The 21,647-nt window shown below is 42.6% G+C and overlaps 1 protein-coding gene across 1 annotated transcript; it reads left to right on the forward strand.

Annotated features, from left to right (window-relative positions):
- The first annotated feature begins 1,776 nt into the window (after window positions 1–1,776).
- On the forward strand, window positions 1,777–20,225 carry LOC124620228. Its single transcript, XM_047146896.1, has 4 exons — window positions 1,777–2,052; window positions 9,991–10,098; window positions 17,140–17,439; window positions 20,211–20,225. The coding sequence occupies exons 1-4, from the start codon at window positions 1,777–1,779 to the stop codon at window positions 20,223–20,225; spliced, it is 699 nt and encodes a 232-aa protein (XP_047002852.1).
- The last annotated feature ends 1,422 nt before the right edge of the window (window positions 20,226–21,647 follow it).

Below are 21,647 nucleotides of genomic sequence, written 5' to 3' on the forward strand. Positions count from 1 at the left end.
GTTGTTTTTGGTTCCGTTCTTGCATGTCCTTTTTCCGGCTGCAACGATGTCGGAGATTTTTAGTTTTACCGGATTCCTGATGTTCACAGTACACTCGTGAAATGGTCTTACGGGAAAATCCCTACTTCTTCGCTACGTCGGAGATGCTGTGTCCCATCTCTCCTGCGCCGACTGTACACCACGCTCAAACTCACTTAAATTTTGATAACCTGCCGTTGTAGCAGTAGTAGCAGATCTAACAACTGCGGCAGACTCTTGTTGTGTTATATAGGCGTTGCCGACCGCAGCGCCGTATTCTGCCTGTTTACATATCCCAGTATTTGAATACGCGTGCCTATACCAGTTTCTTTGCGCTTCAGTGTATTTCTCAACATAGCCACTCTGGCGACGAACTTATATCTGCCAACGAGAGACCAGTTTGTTGATACCGCCACTGTAGAAAGTTTTACTTTGTTGTCGGAGCCACAGCTTCATTTCTCCTTGCATCGCTTCATCAATATCAAAGTAAAGCTCTCGAAATGGTATTTTAATTTTTGTAAACAGATGAAAACCACATGGGGAAAAGCCGAGATTATATGAAGGCTGATCGATGACGGCGAACCACGGTGTCGGTCTGTTGCAGAGGTTGCAGCGCTCGTGTGTGGTCCGCATTCTCATGGTGAAGGAGTGGGTACTTCATGTGTGGACGAACTCTTCGAGATCGGAACTCGATTACGGAACGGTGTTTCTAACGCGCCGACTTAGTTATTGTTATGTATGAGGCGGAACTATGGGCCTCATGGAAATAGGGTGACCCAGCTGAGCCACGCAATTTGACTCTTAGTCTGATCACAAGGGGTGGCCATTATTGCATGCGTTGATCAAGTCAGCTGACGGAAGGATCAATTAACTATGCTTGACGGTATGTATCTCAAACATATTAGTTGATCAGAAGTTGGTAGACAGGAATACAATTAAATACTTACCTTTAATTCAGCATCAGCGATGAACGTCGATCTTGACTTTGTAAAATAATATTTACAAGTGCAGTTATAAACTGAACTGCGAATACTGCTTTACAATTCTGATTGCTTCACACGTATAGAGCAATTGGCAATACATAAACAGTATGTGGCGCCTGGCTAGGTCGTAGCTACTGACTTAGCTGAAGGCTATGCTAACTAGCGTCTCTGCAAATGAGATCTCTGAAGCTGTAACGAGTGAACCATTCCTATTAAAGTCGGCAGTAGAACTGGCCAGTGCGCTGCCTAGTCTCATAAGACCAGCTGAGTGGCGGCGCTCGGTCTGCTAGCGTCGACAGTGGCGACTCGCGGGCCCGATGTGTACTCACGGACAGCGGCCGATTTGAAGCCTACAACCTAGCCAGTGTGGTGCCTTGCGGTGACACCACAGTTATGTCACACACCGTCATGTTAAACGCTACAATAAAAAGTTGCAAGAGTTTTCACGAAAATCTCGGAGGCACTGCTTCTCAGCACACCCCCGTAACAGATTCCTTTCTCCCATACATTTCCCGTGAGAAAACCACGACGAGTTAATCGGGGAAATTAGTTACATAGGGACGTACAGGCAATCATTTTCGCGTCTCACAATTCGCGAACTGAAAAAGTATTTGATTGGACGAAGTATTAGTGGTATCTGGAGATCGTCCAAGTATGGGTCGTAAAGTGGCTTGCGAAATTTAGATATAGATGGAGGTGTGGATGGTAGATATAGATCATTTGTCATCTATGATGAGAGTTACTGGTAGTTAAATGCCGGTACAGGCAGCTGCGGATGGAACATCACTTGCGTGACGGCCGCAGTTCTTCCCGCACGGAGGATCTGGGAGGTCTACTGGGCCTCGGAGCGTCAGCCCTGAGTGCTCTCGGGATCTGGGCTGGGCCAGAACCCGGGACCACGCGGTGGGTGCGCGCCGCGCCCACGCTGCTCGTGGTAGCGATGTTCGGCGCCACAGCCTTCATGAAGCTGTGTCTGGAGCAGGTAGACGACCTGGAGGAGCTCGGAGAGCGGATCTTCGTCTGCACCACCATCGTAGTCACTGGCGTCAGGGTGAGTCGGGCACTGCCGCTGTAGCCGCAATGCCAGGTACCACGTTGAGTAACGTATGTGCCACGACTAGTCTAAGTATAACACGTATATTAAGAACGATGGCAAAACACGTTAAATAAAATCATCATCTACACTCACGCTCCTAAAATTAAGGATAATGCTGATACATGGTGCAACAACTCTCTGGTGGGCGGTTTGCGGGTTTAAATCACCTCGGGGTATCACCATTTGGCGTATTTGACCTGCGGTCGTCGCACGGTGGCGCTGTCAGCAGTCCACATACGCACAGGTGTGTTGATGCATGTCAGAGTACGGTGCAGTGAGTAAGTGTGCAGACGTTTTCAGACGTGCGAATGGTGACTGTGTGTTGAAAATGACTCAAAGAACACATATTGATGACGTTATGAGGGGAGAAGAAGTAAAAACTTTGAGGTTCGCCGATGACATTGTAATTCTGTCAGAGACAGCAAAGGACTTGGAAGAGCAGTTGAACGGAATGGACAGTGTCTTGAAAGGAGGATATAAGATGAACATCAACAAAAGCAAAACGAGGATAATGGAATGTAGTCAATTTAAGTCGGGTGATGCTGAGGGAATTAGATTAGGAAATGAGACACTTAAAGTAGCAAAGAAGTTTTGCTATTTAGGGAGTAAAATAACTGATGATGATCGAAGTAGAGAGGATATAAAATGTGGACTGGCAATGGCAAGGAAAGCGTTTCTGAAGAAGAGAAATTTGTTAACATCGAGTATAGATTTGTCAGGAAGTCGTTTCTGAAAGTGTTTGTATGGAGTGTAGCCATGTATGGAAGTGAAACATGGACGATAACTAGTTTGGACAAGAAGAGAATAGAAGCTTTCGAAATGTGGTGCTACAGAAGAATGCTGAAGATACGGTGGGTAGATCACGTAACTAATGAGGAGGTATTGAATAGGATTGGGGAGAAGAGAAGTTTGTGGCACAACTTGACTAGAAGAAGGGATCGGTTGGTAGGACATGTTTTGAGGCATCAAGTGATCGCAAATTTAGCATTGGAGGGCATCGTGGAGGGTAAAAATCGTAGAGGGAGACCAAGAGATGAATACACTAAGCAGATTCAGAAGGATGTAGGTTGCGGTAGGTACTGGGAGATGCAGAAGCTTGCACAAGATAGAGTAGCATGGAGAGCTGCATCAAACCAGTCTCAGGACTGAAGACCACAACAACAACAACATGAGGGGTAGAATATTAGAGCGACTGGAGGCTGGTCAAACACAGCAGGGCTCTCCGAGTGCCACAAAGTGTGATCTCAAGATTATGGAAACGATTCCAGAAGACAGGAAACGTGTCCAGGCGCTATAGTGCGCTACGTCCACAGATCAATATCTCACCATCAATGCCCGCAGACGGCCACGGAGTACTGCAGGTAGCCTTGCTCGGGACCTTGCTGCAGCCACTGGAACAGTTGTCTCCAGACACACAGTCTAAACCAAGTCGGTTTATTCGCCCGAAGACCTGCAAGGTGTATTCCACTGACCCCTGGTCGAAGGAGAGCCCGTAAAGCCTGGTGTCAAGAACACAGTACAGGTCTTTGGAACAATGGCCCCAGGTTACGTTCACGGACGAGTCAAAGATTAGTCTGAACAGTGATTCTCACCGGTTTTTGATCTGGCGTGAAACGGAACCAGATACCAACCCCTTAATGTCCTTGAAAGGGACCATTATGAAATTCGTGGTCTGATAGTGTGATATGGGATTATGACTGGTGCACGTACACCCCTGCATGTCTTTGACAGAGGAGCTGTAACAGGTCAGGTGTATCGGGACGTCATTTTGCACCGGTATGTCCACCATTTCAGGGGAACAGTGGGTCCCACCTTCCTCCTGATAGATGATAACGCACGGCCCCTCCGAGCTGTCATCGTGGAGGAGTACCTTGAAACAGAAGATGTCAGGCGAATAGAGTGGCCTACCTGTTCTCCAGACTTAAACCCCATCGAGCATGCCTGGGATGCTCTCGCTCGACGTATCGCTGCACGTCTTCAAACCCCTAGGACACTTCAGGAGCTCCGACAGGCACGGGTGCAAGAATGGGAGGCTATACCCCATCAGCTGATCGACCACCTGATCCAGAGTATGCCAACCCGTTGTGCGGCCTGTGTACGTGTGCATGGTAATCATATCCCATACTGATATCTGGGAACATGCGCAGGAAACAGTGGCGTTTTGTAGCACATGTGTTTCTTGACGGTTTTCTCAAATAATCACTAATACCGTGGACTTACAGGTCTGTGTCATCTGTGTTCCCTATGTGCCTATGCTATTAAAGTCAGTTTTGTGTAGTGCCACGTTGTGTGGCACCACGTTCTGCAATTATCCTTAATTTATGAGCATGAGTGTAGATGTAGTAGATAATACTTATATGGAATGTTATACTTTATTCACATTTATTAATAAAAAACCAATTTAATGTGCTAGATGTATATAAACTGCCCAACCGGTCATACACTTTAAAGGCTACACTGATAAACCAAATCATAATGACACCCGGTGGCGCTTGGCGAACGTGACGCGGTAAAGAAAATATATCCTCTAGAGACCTGAAACCAAACTTTTAAAGAAAGAATTGAAAAATTTGTAATATTTCACTTCTTAGAATAACTAAATGCCTACGATTTATATAAATCATTCCATACATTTTATCATTCCATGCATGACCCACAGGTCATCTGTAACATGTGATACATCTGGTCTCTATCAATCAAAAGCAACCGTAGATCATGTATCAGACGTTATCTGACGGGTCTCTATGATGCGAAAGTAGTCAAATGTATAAAATACAGGGTTATTACAAATGATTGAAGCGATTTCACAGCTCTACAATAACTTTATTATTTGAGATATTTTCACAATGCTTTGCACACGCATACAAGAACTCAAAAAGTTTTTTTAGGCATTCACAAAATTTCGATATGTGCCCCTTTAGTGATTCGGTAGACGTCAAGCCGATAATGAAGTTCCTCCCACACTCGGCGCAGCATGTCCCCATCAATGAGTTCGAAAGCACCGTTGATGCAAGCTCGCAGTTCTGGCACGTTTCTTGGTAGAGGAGGTTTAAACACTGACTCTTTCACATAACCCCACAGAAAGAAATCGCATGGGGTTAAGTCGGGAGGGCGTGGAGGCCATGACATGAATTGCTGATCATGATCTCCACCACGACCGATCCATCGGTTTTCCAATCTCCTGTTTAAGAAATGCCGAACATCATGATGGAAGTGCGGTGGAGCACCATCCTGTTGAAAGATGAAGTGGGCGCTATCGGTCTCCAGTTGTGGCATGAGCCAATTTTCCAGCATGTCCAGATAAACGTGTCCTGTAACGTTCTTTTCGCAGAAGAAAAAGGGGCCGTAAACTTTAAACCGTGGGATTGCACAAAACACGTTAACTTTTGGTGAATTGCGAATTTGCTGCACGAATGCGTGAGGATTCTCTACCGCCCAGATTCGCACATTGTGTCTGTTCACTTCACCATTAAGAAAAAATGTTGCTTCATCACTGAAAACAAGTTTCGCACCGAACGCATCCTCTTCCATGAGCTATCGCAACCACGCCGAAAATTCAAAGTGTTTGACTTTGTCATCGGGTGTCAGGGCTTGTAGCAATTGTAAACGATAAGGCTTCTGCTTTAGCCTTTTCCGTAAGATTTTCCAAACCGTCGGCTGTGGTACGTTTAGCTCCCTGCTTGCTTTATTCGTCGACTTCCGTGGGCTACGCGTGAAACTTGCCCGCACGCGTTCAACCGTTTCTTCGCTCACTGCAGGCCGACCCGTTGATTTCCCCTTACAGAGGCATCCAGAAGCTTTAAACTGCGCATACCATCGCCGAATGGAGTTAGCAGTTGGTGGATCTTTGTTGAACTTCATCCTGAAGTGTCGTTGCACTGTTATGACTGACTGATGTGAGTGCATTTCAAGCACGACATACGCTTTCTCGGCTCCTGTTGCCATTTTGTCTCACTACGCTCTCGAGCGCTCTGGCGGCAGAAACCTGAAGTGCGGCTTCAGCCGAACAAAATTTTATGAGTTTTTATACGTATCTGTAGTGTGTCGTGACCATATGTCAATGAATGGAGCGACAGTGAATTTATGAAATCGCTTCAATCATTTGTAATAGCCCTGTACTTATTTATCGCTGTTTATTGGAATTTTAAGGAATTTTGGGTTAGGAGATATTAATTAACAGAAATCAGAGCTTGTATAGACTATTTATTTATTCTTTCTGGGTTTTTTATGAAACTGAAAAGGACAGTATATAAACATGTCAAAGATACAATTATTTCAGAGACTAAATTTTGCAAAACAGTGTTCATTACATATTCTTTACAATAATATACGTGATTACGTGTATGTAGATTACTGAACCTAGGATTTTTTGCTTCAGCACTGTAAGCTGTTTCATAGCGTCTGAAAAGTTTTGAAGCAATTTCTGATTGAAGTGAAACACAGGAACACATCACAAGCCTGGCATTTTACGAGACTGGAGCAACCTTGTTTTTTACATACATCTAGGTCAGTATTTTTGTCTCCATGTGTAAATTTCTAGCAAATGAAATGCATTCCTAGCTATTTTGCATGCTTGTGGAATGGTTCGTATTGGTTGACCCTTCTTTACTTAATATCTTTCCCTTTCGTCCAAAATATTTGGGTCGATGGGTTCCAGTAGCACCTCCAGGATTTCTGAATACGTCATACCTAAGAACCACGCCCACTTACGACAGAGACACCGTTAAATTGTTAAATATTCTATTTATAGCCTACGAAACTATTCATTCTCTCATTTACAGGAAATAAGATGTAACAGGAAAACTATATTAGCTTTACGTCTTTTACACAAATGCAAACATAACTGGCCTGACAATGTGCAAAATGTAGGCATATAGGAAGATGACATAAGTAATACTACTTCTGTGTCTTACCATTTGCTCCACGTGGCATCTTCGTTCGGGCGCATACACTGTGCTTTTCGGTAATGTTGCCGAGTTCGTGTGACTGCGAGAAACTAGAAAAAAATGACGAGCGTGATTCATTCGGCTGCCAACTGTACCATATTTGATATTTTGGGACACTACAAAGGGGAATCATTTTAGCGACAGAAAATGAGAAAAATCGCTGATACAACTTACTTTGACTAACGGCAGATTGATACAGCCTGGCGCTTGGGAACGAGACTCTCGAAATGGCGAAGCTCCTTGGCTGTTAGCGTGCTACTGTCGTGAGTATCTATGGCAGGACTGTGAAACCACGAGAAGGCGACAAGGTGCTGAATGTCCATACCTTGTCACCGTGGAGGTCGGGGACTTAGTCGTTTTGTAAAGTAGGATAGGCGACAATGCGTAACAGATAACACACTTCAAAGCTATTGTTTCAAGGCGATCGGCAGCAGAGGGGCCATACAGGTTCCCGTGTCGACACAACGACATCAAAAGTTACGGAAGTGACAGAAGCAGCTCCATACCACTTACTGGTTGGCATCCACTCCTCTGCATTTTGAAGGCAGGCCATGTCATAAAAATTAAAGAACTACGTAGCTTTCGCTACGAATCCGGTGCAACGGTTGTACGGATGAGGTAATTTGATTACACAACATTGCGTTTATTCGGAACCACATCCCGTACAAATGTTTGTAAAACTAACAATATTCTGTTTCTAACACATAAATTTTTAAATCACAATAAATTTTAAAAAAGAGTTACGAGAACTGTCGTTGATATGTAGCTTATTACTGGTCTATGAACTATTCTTTACATTACTAATTATTACCATACGAAACTTCAACCACATGCTTGTGTGTTAGCACGATCAGTTCTTAACAACTAGAACTTGGAATAGCCCTACATTTTCTTGTAAATTCGTGAACGACTGCTATCGTCTCAAAGCATAAATAGTTTTGTTAAAACTGATATAATTATGGTTGCATGTTAGTTTCCATGGTCAACAAACAAATTGAATTACTCAGAACATCAATTGTCTTTAACTAACAATTGATGGTAAGTATTGGTGATTTGCCTCCTACATGTGTTGTCCTTTTGGAACACAGCATTGACAACATCTATTTTTTATAGCAAAGCGCATTCTACAAATTAATTTACTGTTGCTTTCCACACAGTTAATAAAATGGTATTCGACTCAAAATAGTTATTTCTGCCACTGTTATTGTATGCTTCGAGTTCAAAAATGTTCAAATGTATGTTAAATTTTATGGGACTTAGCTGCTAAAGTCTTCAGTCCCTAAGCTTACCCACTACTTAACCTAAATTATCCTAAGGACAAACACACACACCCATGCCCGAGGGAGGACTCGAACCTCCGCCGGGACCAGTCGCAGAGTCCATGACTGCAGCGCCTTAGACAGCTTTTTTTTTTGCTTTTTTTATCTCATTTTGTTCTTTATTGTTCGTGAATTTGTTCGTGGTGGACTACAGATGACACTCGTTCAGGTTGTTCGTTGATCCGTTTACTCAGTTTTTAAATACAGAGGGTAGCTAAACCCTCTGACCGAACACGCTGAGCTACCGTGACGCCGACCGCTCGGTTACCCCGCGCGGCTTATGCTTCGAGTAAATTAAACGTTAGCATCAGTCTATATTTCGAGAACGCCGTTCACTTGAAAGACACAGCCCTCCAAATTATAAAACTGTATGTTAGCAAGACATATCCGCAGCTCGTGGTCTAGTCGCTAGCGTTGCTGCCTTTGGATCGCGAGGTCCCGGGTTCGATTCCCGGCCGGGATGGAGATTTACTCTGCTCGGGGACTGAGTGTTTGTGTATTTATCATTTCATCATCAATCATGAAAGTGGCTAATTTGGACTCTGTAAAGATTGGGACTTTTTATGGGCGCTGATGACCGCGCAGTTGAGCGCCTCGCAGACCAAAAATCATCATCATCTTTAGTAAGACATTAAAAGAGAATAAATGAGTCTATAGTTTACAGCTGTGGTATTGTCAGCAAACCTAACATGAAATTTCGACTTACTGGCTACATGAGAGATCTGCTTACTCACTTTCACATTACAGAATATTACTACTTCTTCCCTACATATCGTTTGGTAGCTTATTTCACAAAACATTAATTGTTTCTTCAGTTTACCTTTGAAGTTTTGAGTAGACAGATAGAGTACCAACCTCTTGTAGAGCTTCCACTGTAGAGAACAAAGGACTTTTGGAAGGTTTTCCTTCCTTCGGTCGGAATAGACCAGCTGCAGTGCGCTGGAAGTCATAATGATGATAATTTCCTTTATTTTTCTGAATTAATGATGAATATTTCTTTTTCTCTTTGATATACCGACGATACTTGCGGCACTTAAGCTAATTACAATAAATTACCTTCTGAAAGTAGTAATTTACCAGCAAACAGCACCTACGTTCTAAACCCGGGTACAGTGTATTATGAAACAATCGAAAATTCCCTAAAAGTGGAACAACTCTTGCCGGTCACTGTGGCCGAGTGGTTCTAGGCGCTTCAGTCCGGAACCACGCTGCTGCTACGGTCGCAGGTTCGAATCCTGCCTCGGACATGGATGTGTGTGATGTCCTTAGGTTAGTTAGGTTTAAGTAGTTGTAAGTCTAGGGGACTGTTGACCTCAGATGTTAAATCCCTTAGTGCTTACAGCCATTTGAACCATTTTGAACAACTCCTACTATCCCAAAATACATTTTTATGGTGCAACAACTCTTGAAGTCAATGTCAAGATTACACATGATGTTTTGATTGTAACTGTTCAGTAGTCAGAACAGTTACTCTTAAAGCTACTAAAATTGTAGTGCTAGGTTGATAACACCCTCACCTGAAATCCTTGCAGAAAGTCTTACAAATCTAGATTTTCTGGCCAATCTTAGAAGAAGTTGATGCCTGTTGACAGATTCTTTACTTTATGGCGTACCGCTTGCGTGTGCAGCGGTTGGCAAACCTGCTGCTAGAAGCCCGTCGGGGCTTCCCCGAGCAGGGAGCGTTCGTCCGCAGCCGCTTCCAGAGACACGCCACCAGGGTCTGCGTCGGATTTCAGGTACATTTTACTCACCGCACGTGACGACTTATTTACACGTCGTTCTTCACGTTTCTTACTCAGTAAGGCCCGATCCTGTTACATGCTACAGTACAGCCAGCAGTGGTGTAGCGTATAACAGCACGCATTCTTTCCTATAGAAACGTGTAATCATTGTATTTTTCAGGAACAATATACTAAATACCGTCCCTGGGTTTCATCCTCTTCTTCTCTCATTACTATCGTCATCATCATCATCATCATCAACGAAAACAACTACCCAAGACGACAGTAAGCTAGAAACGTACTAAGAGCATCCGTGTACACGAGACAGCCGAAGGTGGAACACACCTGATATCCAACCTATTGAAGTTAACTAGAAAGTATTGATCCAGGGCGTGAACTACACAAGTAAATACTTGTGTGTTATTACTCAGCTCCTGAGCTTATTTTTATTTTATAGAAGTCACATTAAAATAATTATCAGTGTCACACGTTTATTGACTATAGTGCGGCGTTTTGAGCACTTATACATTAATGGATTACATGTGAATTTCTTGACCTGGATATAGCCAGCTGTTTGCTTTACACTTCATTTCGCTAAAAATAAGTTACCTATCACTTGATATCAGACTATGGCACAGAAGTCATTCAGTGTGTTAATCTAAGTTGGCCAACTGTCGGAGGGTGTTGTGGGTAGTACAGGAAGCAGTTCCTTCCCTGTCCCCTCCTGGCATGGGATGAGGAACCGTGAGATGTGAAGAAAGCTACCCCAGCCCCTAGTAGAGTAGGCATTCTAAACTGCACATCATAATTCCGAGAAAAGCGTAAGTAACGCACAGAGGTAAAAATCGTTTAACTATTATTGGTAACCGAAAGTGGAATCGTCTGACGTATTAACATGCATATTAATGATCATCCGATGTACTAATATGCTTAATAAAGATCGTAAATACAATTTCGTATACTTATCAGAGGTAAGGCGAACAGTAGGTAGCGGTGCGTAGTACAATGGAGCAGAGAACAATCGCTGCCTCACACAGTATATTTAGCTAGCAACGACGGCTGCAGTCGAAACGTGCGTATAGCTGCTGGTTCAGCACAACGTCGATGATCCGTCAACTTATATGTAACACAGATTACATTAAAAAATATAACAAAACTTAATTACAGTTTACAATTTATGAATTCAGTAACATGTTATTATAGAATGACACACAGTAACAAGTGTGTACCGAAACGAAGGGAAAGGTAGACTGTTTTTTTACAGCCAAGAAACCAAATTTTCCTTTAATCTAATGATCCAACTTAAGATAGCTTTGTAAGCCCTCGAAATGAGTCGTTGAAAACAATAATAGTGACTGAAGTAGGTATCTGTTTAAATTTCTCTTTTATACCACGAACTTTGGCGATTTGGAAGTCACAGTTCAACAAGGGTGACATAAGGTTATGTTTACTTCACTTGTATTTTATGTGCGACATGTGACTCAGCTGCCCTGTGCCGCTACAATAATCATCTTCCAATGAGTTACTTGTTCTGCACCGACCATCCATTCAAATTTCATACCCGAACGTTTCATGTTGCAAGTTGTGAAATAGATGCAATAACGTATTCCAGAGTTCCAGGAAATATTTATTTTATTATAAAAACAGTCACAGGCCACCGGTATTTATCAGTCAGATTATCGATTTCAATTAACTAGGACCATCTTCAGACCTGAGTAAATGCAGTATACTACACGTATCATGTAATTATGCATGAAAATGAGCAAGTGTGCTGCTGCCGGTGTTGAAGACATCACTCGACTACGTTGCCATAAGTTACTAGATTTGCTATACTTTCCGCACTTACCTCCTCTTCGGTGTTTACATTTAACAGACATTTGGTTTCCACTTCCTCACTGATTTAAGAAATTTTGAAGTTTGCTGGCAACGGGTTCTACATAACGTTGGTGACTACTTTGAAGGACAGTAACAGGTGCAAACATGTAACTCTTTTGTATCGGCTGTGGATAAGTAGTTGCCACTATTTAAGTTCCAATCCTCGTACATTGAATTGCATTTGTTTTGAGCCATCGTTGAGTTCTGTGCAGCTAATACAAGAAAAGTATTAAATTTCATAATTTACAATAACCTGAGGGTATTTTTGGTCTGTTGTTGCAACAACAAAATTCGTGATTTTTTCACCAACTTTCGTAGTTGCAACGACAGACCAAAAATACCCTCAAGAATTATAAAGCAACTATGGACACTACGGCGACACAAATGAAGAATACAATAACTTGTACATCTTTATCATAACGTAAGAATTTAGTTGACTGTGCCACGAGGTCTATCGTAGATTGATCTGTTTCATTTTGACGAGACTATTGATATGATATACTTAGCTGCTATAAAGCTATGATGCACAACGTACTTCCTGTTGTGACTGCGGCTTTAAAATGTTGGTTGGTGGTTGCACGCCTTAACAGCCTGCGCAGAGGAACTTCACAGCGTGTTTTCAGTGAAACATGGGTACCTCCTCGCCTGCTACAAAAGTCTGTCAGCATTTCACGTTGAACAGACATGTACTGAATGCAGTCGTCTACAGGCTCGCAAAGAGCCATTTCGTCGCTTCTGTCGCCTGGGCAGCTTTTCTTTATAGCGCCCGCGGAGAGACCACACCTCCTCTTAGAAAGGCGAGTGAGTTCGCCTGCATGATGTAGTTGGGTACTCAGAAAGGCCGTACAGTAAAAGTCATCAGACAGTCACCATCTGCTCTTTCCTCTTTCACCAACAATGTTGAAGCTTTTGCTTTTTATTTAACCTAAGCTATTTTTCACGGTTCCCTGTGCTGAATTAGTCGAAGACCATTGATTTTTCGAAATTTTCAAATTCCTTTCTGCAGAAATTTCGCTTTGGCTTCCCTGCTCCCTGCACTTCCTATTTATTTCATTCTCATTGATTTATAATGTTCTATTCTTATCTTTTCCTGAACATTTTGGTACATCCTTCTTTCGTGGAATAACTAAAGTACATCTTCTGCCATCTAAGGTTTCTCTGTGGTTATCTCTCCTTGTGCCTGTATCTCTTTGGTAGAATTATGTGAATGAACTTTTTAGAGATGTCCATTCCTCTTCAACTGTTATTCATTGAGAAAGTGTTTACAGCTTTAGTGACTTTCAGACGCATCGCAGCATTCGTCAGTACTGCAATATCCTGCTTCTTTCTGCACTAATTCTTACGAACGATTCTCTTAAACCTCAGTCTACTCTTCATCATTACCAAATTATAATGCGAGGCTATATCAGCGGCAGGGTGTACGACTTACAATCGAGTACTTTCGGAACCTCTGTCTCAGAACGATGTAATCCAGATGACGTCCTCTTGAACCTCATCACCTTGTGATTGTTGAGAAGAGTATTCGCTATCATTAGCTGAAATTTATTGCATAAATCAATTCGTATTTCTTCTCTCTTATTCCTAATACTATACCATATTCACCCACAACTCTGTCTTCTAGTCCTTCTCCTACTACCGCGTTACAATCCTCCATGATTACTAGATTTTAAACTCCTTTTACGTAATGAATTAGCTGTGCAATATTATCATAAATTTTCTCTACCTGTTCATCATCTGCTTGTGGTTTCGGTATGCAACTACTGTTCTTAGCATTAGTTTACTGTCGGTTATGATGAGAACAACCCTATAACTGAACCGCTCACCGTAACTCACTCTCTACCATCATAACGAATCCTAATCCCCTTTTACCATTCCTACTACCTGCAACACATTCTCCCGTAACTCTTTCTTCTATTATTTCCTATACTAATGTGTTTCAATAACTCGTGATTATATTTTTCTCCCTATACGTACTAAATAACACGTCGAATTCGGTACAACTTATTCACTTTACTAAATGATTTTAGCTCAATTCATGAACTCTTCCAGGAAGACTGAGCTCTCAAATAAGCCCTATTGAATATTATATATGTGTTTTAATGTGGGGTTTCGGTTTTGTTTTGTGGGAAACGCTGAAGTGGCAGACGATGTTGCTTCTCGTTCGAAGGAGAGCACAGGATGACCAACGTAGGTTTCCAATACGTGAACGGAGAGGTTTACCCACCTTAGGCGAAGGCTGTTTTTGTGTATGAGGTTGATGACGCAGGGCTACCCCTCTGGTAGCTTCCGCTGCACGGGGAGCTAGGTATCTCGAAAGAGAAAGCAGCACTCTTCGGTGAACGCTTGGTGAGTACGGATCGTAGCTCTTAAGGGGGGTTTCAGGTGATAGGAATCAGGTTGAGTAAGAACTTCGTTATGTTTAATTGTTGAAATACTTAAGAACTTCAGCTCAACTGAAGCGTGTGAAGCGAGTTATTTTTCCGAATGTGCCATAATTATATTGCTTCAAATAGGCAATTTTTGGGTGTTGGAGTTAAAAGTGTGGAAGTTACTTTGTTCACTTTGAATAACGATGAAGTAGAATTTCAAATGGTAAATCAGATTAGGAAAAGCTGGTTAGGATCACATCAACCGTACGTGAGTGTAACACTATGACGAAGCGCGTATGATTTTTAACCCTTTATATTTTGTGGAAGTTGCTTTTGTCTTTGCGTGTCGATTTTGTGCCACGTGTTTGGTAATCAATGACCCTTCTGGTTCACCACGGCACCGCAATAGGATTTATTTTAACAGTTTGCTTGTTTAATTAGCTATAATTTCTGCAAGAATATCTGTTCTTTCGTGCACTTTCTACAAAGCAGCACAACACTGATTCGGAATACACCACGTGCTCTAGTTCGGCCGTTTGCAAGCAGCAGACGCTGTTAGTGTGTTCAATAATTATCGCACAACCTAGTGCATTGGTTAAACCTCTGTCCAGAATAGTGCATGCGTAGGATTGTAATGCGAATCTCACTGAGATATTTTTGTGGTATGAATGCAAAGGAGATGATAGTATCATTGTATCCCACCCCCGTTTTCTGTGTTTCTTCTTGCTGTAGTTAAATTGCGTTCTGTTACGTTCTTACGTAATTCTTACTTAAATATTTCTAGTCAGGCACCAGTTATGTGTAGTTAGGATGTGCAACCAAATACTAAAATACAATAAATAATCTACGTGAAAGATAAATTCTGTGGTGTTGATCTTACCCACTTACTCCGATATCCAATCCTGAATTAATCAAGTTGTTTTATGCACGACATGGAGTGGTATTTATCTGGCTACTTAAAGAAATTAGCATTCTTGTATTTAATTTATTAAAGTAATTAAACTAATAATTTTACAGCTCCATTTTTTTCTAAGTGGTTAGGAAGGGCTTGGGCTGGTGGCGAACCTGAATTTCTGAATTTTTATCATTATTTGTGTGAGAGAAGCAGCTAGAAATGCGAGATAACGTATATGGCTCGATGAGAAACGTCGTAAAGATAGTAATACGTTACAATGTTAAGTATCTCCATGTACTTCCTGCATCTTTCGTCCTCTATTTGTTAACTGTTTTTATTAAATAGTTTCTGTCGATATACGCAAGGTTCCTCAAATATTCAATAGTCATGTAGCAACACGTTAGAGGTTTAAAGCCCTGATTGACGTCATTATCTACCCGAGAAACTTCTTGTGTTGACGAAGGTAACGAGAGACGATTTTATCCACCAAGATGTTCGCTTCTGACAGGCGAAATTAGTTTAATAAAACACACTACTGGCCATTAAAATTGCTATACCACGAAGCTAGGGACGCGAAATTTAACCGACAGGAAGAAGATGCTGTGATATGCAAATGATTAGCTTTTCAGAGCATTCACACAAGGTTGGCGCCGGTGAGACACCTACAACGTGCTGACATGAGGAAAGTTTCCAACCGATTTCTCATACACAAACAGCAGTTGACCGGCGTTGCCTGGTGAAACGTTGTTGTGATGCCCTTTGATAAAGGTCGGATTGTAGCCTATCGCGATTGCGGTTTATCGTATCGCGATATTGCTGCTCGCGTTGGTCGAGATCCAATGACTATTCGCAGAATATGGAATCGGTGGGTTCAGGAGGGTAATATGGAACGCCGTGCTGGATCGCAACGGCCTCGTATCACTAGCAATCGAGATGACAGGCATCTTATCCGCATGGCTATAACGGATCGTGCAGCCACGTCTCGATCCCTGAGTCAACAGACGGGGACGTTTTCAAGACAACAACCGTCTGCACGAACATTTCTACGACGTTGGCTGCAGCATGGACTATCAGCTCGGAGACCATGGCTGCGGTTACCCTTGACGCTGCATCACAGACAGGAGCGCCTGCGATGGTGTACTCAACGACGAAGCTGGGTGCACGCATGGCAAAACGTCATTTTTTCGTATGAATCCAGGTTCTGTTTACAGCATCATGATGATCGCATCCGTGTTTGGCGACATCGCAGTAAACGGACATTGGAAGCGTGTATTCTTCATCGCCATAGTGGCGTATCACCCGGCGTGAAGGTATTTACGACCCGTGGCTCTACCCTTCATTCGATGCCTGTGAAATCCTAAATTTAAGCAAGATAATGCACGACCGCATGTTGCAGGTCCTGTACGGGCCTTTGTGGATACAGAAAATGTCCGACTGCTGCCCTGTCCAGCACATTCTCCAGATCTCTCACCAATTGAACACGTCTGGTCAATGGTGGCCGAGCAACTGGCTCGTCACAATACGCCAGTCACTGCTCTTAATGAACTGTGGTATCGTGTTGAAGCTGCATGGGCAGCTGTACCTGTACACGCCATCCGAGCTCTGGCGTATCAAGGCCGTTATTACGGCCAGAGGTGGTTGTTCTGGGTACTGATTTCTCAGGATCTATGCACCCAAACTGCGTGAAAATGTAATCACGTGTCAGATCTAGTATAACATATTTGTCCAATGAATACCCGTTTATCATCTGCATTTCTTTTTGGTGTAGCAATTTTAATGGCCAGTAGTGTAATACGTGACCTGCGGCATTTGATCTGTGGGTTAATTACCATCGCCGCTGCACCCCCTGCAGCCGATGCCAGCAGTTGTGTGCGCACCTGTTTGAGCGTATGTGCATGTGAGCGTGTTGTGTGGCAGGTGACGGCGGCGCTGCCGCTGGCGATGTGGGTGCTGGACCCGGTGTTGACAGCGGCTCTGACGTCACCGCTCGGGCAGAACGCCTCGGCGGTGGCGGACGCCCGTAAGACGCCGCTGTCCCTCTGGTTGCCGGTGGACGCCCAGGCGTCCCCCAACTACGAGGCCATCTACGCCTTCCAGGCGTTCCTCATCGTCTTCACGGCGCAGGCCAGCCTCTTCCTGGACATGTTCTTCATCGTGCTCATCATCCACATCACGGCCGAGCTCAACGTGCTCAACGACAGCGTTGCAGCCATCCAGGTGGGAGGCGCTTCTGGTGCCGCTACCAAAGGCGGAAGCTCTCCTACCGCGGAAAGTGGAAGGAAGCGGCATTCACTCACTTGGCCAGACACAGGCGTTAAATCGAGCACTGCCTACAAATCGGTTGGCCACCACGATACTGACATGTACTGCCAGCTCGTCGAAGCAATTCGACATCACCAGACAGTGATGAGGCAAGTAATGGTTTGCAAAGATACGTCTAGAAATGTCTAGACAATCTGACTGCAGTAAGCATGGGCTACACATTTTTTTTTCAACATTCTGACACTTTCTTCCTAAGGTTCGCTCAATTTTCTCTTTGATATCGATCTCCTCATTGGATTAAGTGTAACACGAACACCTAACGAACTCAAATACCTGTTGTATCAATGGCAGGCAATGAAAAAATCGTAACTAATCTTCGTTAAATTTCACAGGGGAGGCAAAAACGTTTTCTTAATAATATATAAAGTGATACAGCTAATGTTGTTTCATATGTAACTATACAGTAGAAGCCCAGTTATCGGCATGTTGTAGAAATACAAGCACTTTCAAATATCTCTTTGGAAATGGAGTTACTGGTTACTGAAATCACGAGCTTTTCAGAGACAGATGTGTTTACGAGGTTTTCGTTGCTTTCGATCGATATGTGTTATAATATACATCTTCTGAAACAGTTTTTGGCTCTATGAATCTAGGAGTAAAAAGGATGTATGACGGGGATGTAGTTATTACCGCTTAACCTGTGACTTGATGAAGTAATGTTGGAAATCAAAGAAAGGTTCTGGAGTTGGATTAAAATTCATGGTGAAGCTTCCGTCATGATATTGCTATCCTCAGGAAAAGGGAACAAGAACTGCTACACCTTCTGAATGTAACGAACAGTCTAAGGATCCCAGTATATAGGCAGAGAGTAAACTGAAGAAAGACATGAGGGGTAGCACACCTGACATTGGTGACAGACTTAACATCGAAATTAAGCACCCGGAAGTAGATGAATGAAAGGAATCCTGGTGCGTTGGATGGAAAGTAAGATACGACGGACGACGGAAGGAGTACGTAAAAAGAAGGCTAACGCAGTCAATGTAGACATTACTGCTGGCCATAAGAAGTCTATCGTCTGGAGCACAGAGTTGTTTGGAGTTGAATCATGAACGGTGGAAACTGGGAAAAAACAGAATCGAAGCGTTAGAGATGTGATGCCACAAAAGGACCTTGAATTATATGTGGACGAGTACGATAAGAAACGAAGAAGTTCTCCGCAGAATCGGCGAAGAGAGAAATATGTGGAGGAACAGTAGCGTAGCATATGTGTTGAGACATTAAGGAGTAACCTCCAACGTACGTGAGGGAGCTGTGGAGGGTAAAATTATAGGGAAAGATAGAGGTTGGAAGATATCTAACAAATAACTGAGGTCTTTGGGTGCAAATGCTACTCGTGGATTAACAGTTCGACGTGGGAGGCGGGTGTGTGTCGGGTAGCACCAAAGCAATCAGAAAATAGATGACTCCGCCCCCATCCTCTTTCCCTACCACAAAATAAATGGATCTCTCGAGTACCACAGAAATTATTAGGTAATATCCTATCATTTTATTTAATCCTTTCTTCTGTTTAATCTTTAATCTTTATTTCTTTAAGAGCCGATATTGCTAAGAACTTAATTTCGTCACCAGGAGGTTTATTTTCATCATTCTTTTGTAAGATCACACCTCACTTCAATTCCCTTGCTTTGTAGTTTTCCCAGAGTCCATGAGTCACCTCCATGCAATTCTGTGCTGCAGACGTACATTCTCAGCACTTTCTAACTCAAGTTGCGGCCTATGTTGATACTTGTTGCCTTCATTTGGTGTAAAATGCTCATCTAGTCAGGGTTTTCTGCATCCCACCTGGATTTGTCCCTCACGAGTTATTTTTCTTCCAAGATTGTAATACAGCTTTATTGTGTCTACTACATCGTCTACAGTTTTGATGCTAAGTTTATCGTTAATCCCATTACTCCTGTTCCTTAATACTTGTGTCACACTTTGGTTTACTTTCAGTCAATTCTGTGTGTTCAATAGTCTGTTCTTCCAATTCAGTATATGATGTACTCCTTTCCCACTAGCCCAGAGGATGGCAATTTCATCAGCTAATCTTATCATTGATATCTTTGCACTCTGAATTTTAATCCTACTCCTAAAACTTCCTTTTAATGCCTTCATTGCTTTACTGCTTGTTCGGCACGTAAGTTAAACAGCGGAGAAAGTAGTTTACATCCTAGACTTAAGTCCTTTTATTCCGAGGATATGTCGCTCGGTTTTCGGTTTCACTCGGGTCAGGCAAGGATTCTGAGGAGTGGAACGTGCTAAATGGTTACTGCTTGGCAGAGAAATGCTTTTAAACATTTTATCTGACGCTGAATAGCCCGAACTAAATGCAGCATTGCTGAACAGTTGCACTGTGGTTTACCACGTCATTCTTATTGCTCAGAGAGCATTTAGAGAACTTCATTTGATATCTTACAAAGTGCACTAACATTTGACTATGCACACTGTATGAGGAACTACTAAATCTCTGTTCAAATTGTATGTACACAAATGCAATCACATTAAACTATCAACCTTTACAAACTTAAAAACCTTTTCATAACTTTAAATGTATTAAACTGACTGACCCATCTTTTCTGAAAAAAATATGAGTTGGAATTATTTTTTAACAAATTAGCTCAAAACAATGACATTTACTATTATTATACTGCAGAAAGTTCATAAGAACCTTTTTTTATTAACAGCCTTATGCTCAATGACAATTTTCATATACATTCTGCGTTTAGCCTTAACCTACACAATAAAAAAATTATCTGACATTTTAATACATACCCTCCGTTTTTGACAGGTCATATTCCCGGTACCGTCTCGCTCTGCTCTTAACATTTAAGAGGCGTATTAGTGAACAATATTCAAAGTTCGGAGCAACTCGTCTTACAACCTGTTTTAATTATTATTTGATCGAGCGCACTAATTCTCTTGTGGATAGGAAACACAGAAACACGTCCGCAATATAATTCAGTTTGTTCTCGGACACAAACACTTCCTACAGGTGTGAAATGACATCGATACCCTTGCTTTAAGTCTTCACAACGCCTATTGAAAATTCCCTACGTTATGTACAGTTTTCTTACGCAAAGTAGTTGAACATCAGCTCCTACGTTGATCATTCACGGTGAATGCATTCCAGACCTATACGCAGTAACCAAGGCCTGTGGCACTGCTACCAACGGACAAGGCTCCCCTCCCAATACTGGTCGCCTCTTCTCCAGTCGCAAAGTCCACTCATTGCCCTGTGCCTGTGTGCGTAAAGGGACGCCTAGTCTCGCAGCGGTGCGCTCCCTGTCGGTGACCACAGTTACTTCCTGAGCACGACTTTTTACTGCCAGTCTCTCTCTGTGACTGTACTCCACTTTTCTTAATGTGACCATCGACTGTAATATTTTTGAGCCACATAGTTCATGTCTTTGATAGCATAACCGATAATATGACAGGGCTTGCCATTCTGGTTGCTCCGTGCTTGTAGTTAACGTATAAAAAGCAGTCAAATGAAAAGGAGACACATTTTAAAAAATTGAGTAAAATTTTCATTATTTCAAAAGTAATCTCCATAACTGTTAATACATTTATTCAACTTTGGGATCACAAGATCAACGTATTCACGGAAAAATATTTGTCTACGAAACCACGATTGTACCCAGGTGTGCACCTCTTCGTCCGAAGCAAATCGACCGCCGTGAATGTCTTTCTTCAGGGCTTCAAAAATATGGAAATCGCATGGGGAGGGATCAGGACTGTACGGAGGATGTCTAAGGGCTTCCCAGAGAAACTTCCGCAGCGCTGTCGAAACAGCCTTGGTAAGCGACCTCATGTGATTTCCATAGTTTTGAACACCTGTTTGCTTCGGACGAAGAGGTAAATGCCTGGGTACAATCGTGGTTACGTAGGCAAACATTTTTCCATGAAGGTAGTGACCGTCTGGTTTCACAGTTACATAAATGTATTAACAATTATGCCGATTAATGTTTAAACAACAAACAATTTACTTTTTCCGTTTGGCTCTTTCTCGTTTCACTCTCATATATACACTCCTGGAAATGGAAAAAAGAACACATTGACACCGGTGTGTCAGACCCACCATACTTGCTCCGGACACTGCGAGAGGGCTGTACAAGCAATGA

The sequence above is a fragment of the Schistocerca americana genome, chromosome 6, assembly GCF_021461395.2.
Source record: "Schistocerca americana isolate TAMUIC-IGC-003095 chromosome 6, iqSchAmer2.1, whole genome shotgun sequence".
In the NCBI taxonomy this organism is placed as follows: Eukaryota; Metazoa; Arthropoda; class Insecta; order Orthoptera; family Acrididae; genus Schistocerca; species Schistocerca americana.

What these genes read in the sequence shown, in the direction of transcription:
- LOC124620228 (XM_047146896.1), top strand. Translation starts at nt 1,777, where the DNA reads ATGGAACATCACTTGCGTGACGGCCGCAGTTCTTCCCGCACGGAGGAT. An exon ending in TCGTAGTCACTGGCGTCAGG is followed by an intron (nt 2,053 to 9,990) that starts GTGAGTCGGGCA and finishes TTGCGTGTGCAG; the next exon opens with CGGTTGGCAAACCTGCTGCT. An exon ending in GGGTCTGCGTCGGATTTCAG is followed by an intron (nt 10,099 to 17,139) that starts GTACATTTTACT and finishes GTTGTGTGGCAG; the next exon opens with GTGACGGCGGCGCTGCCGCT.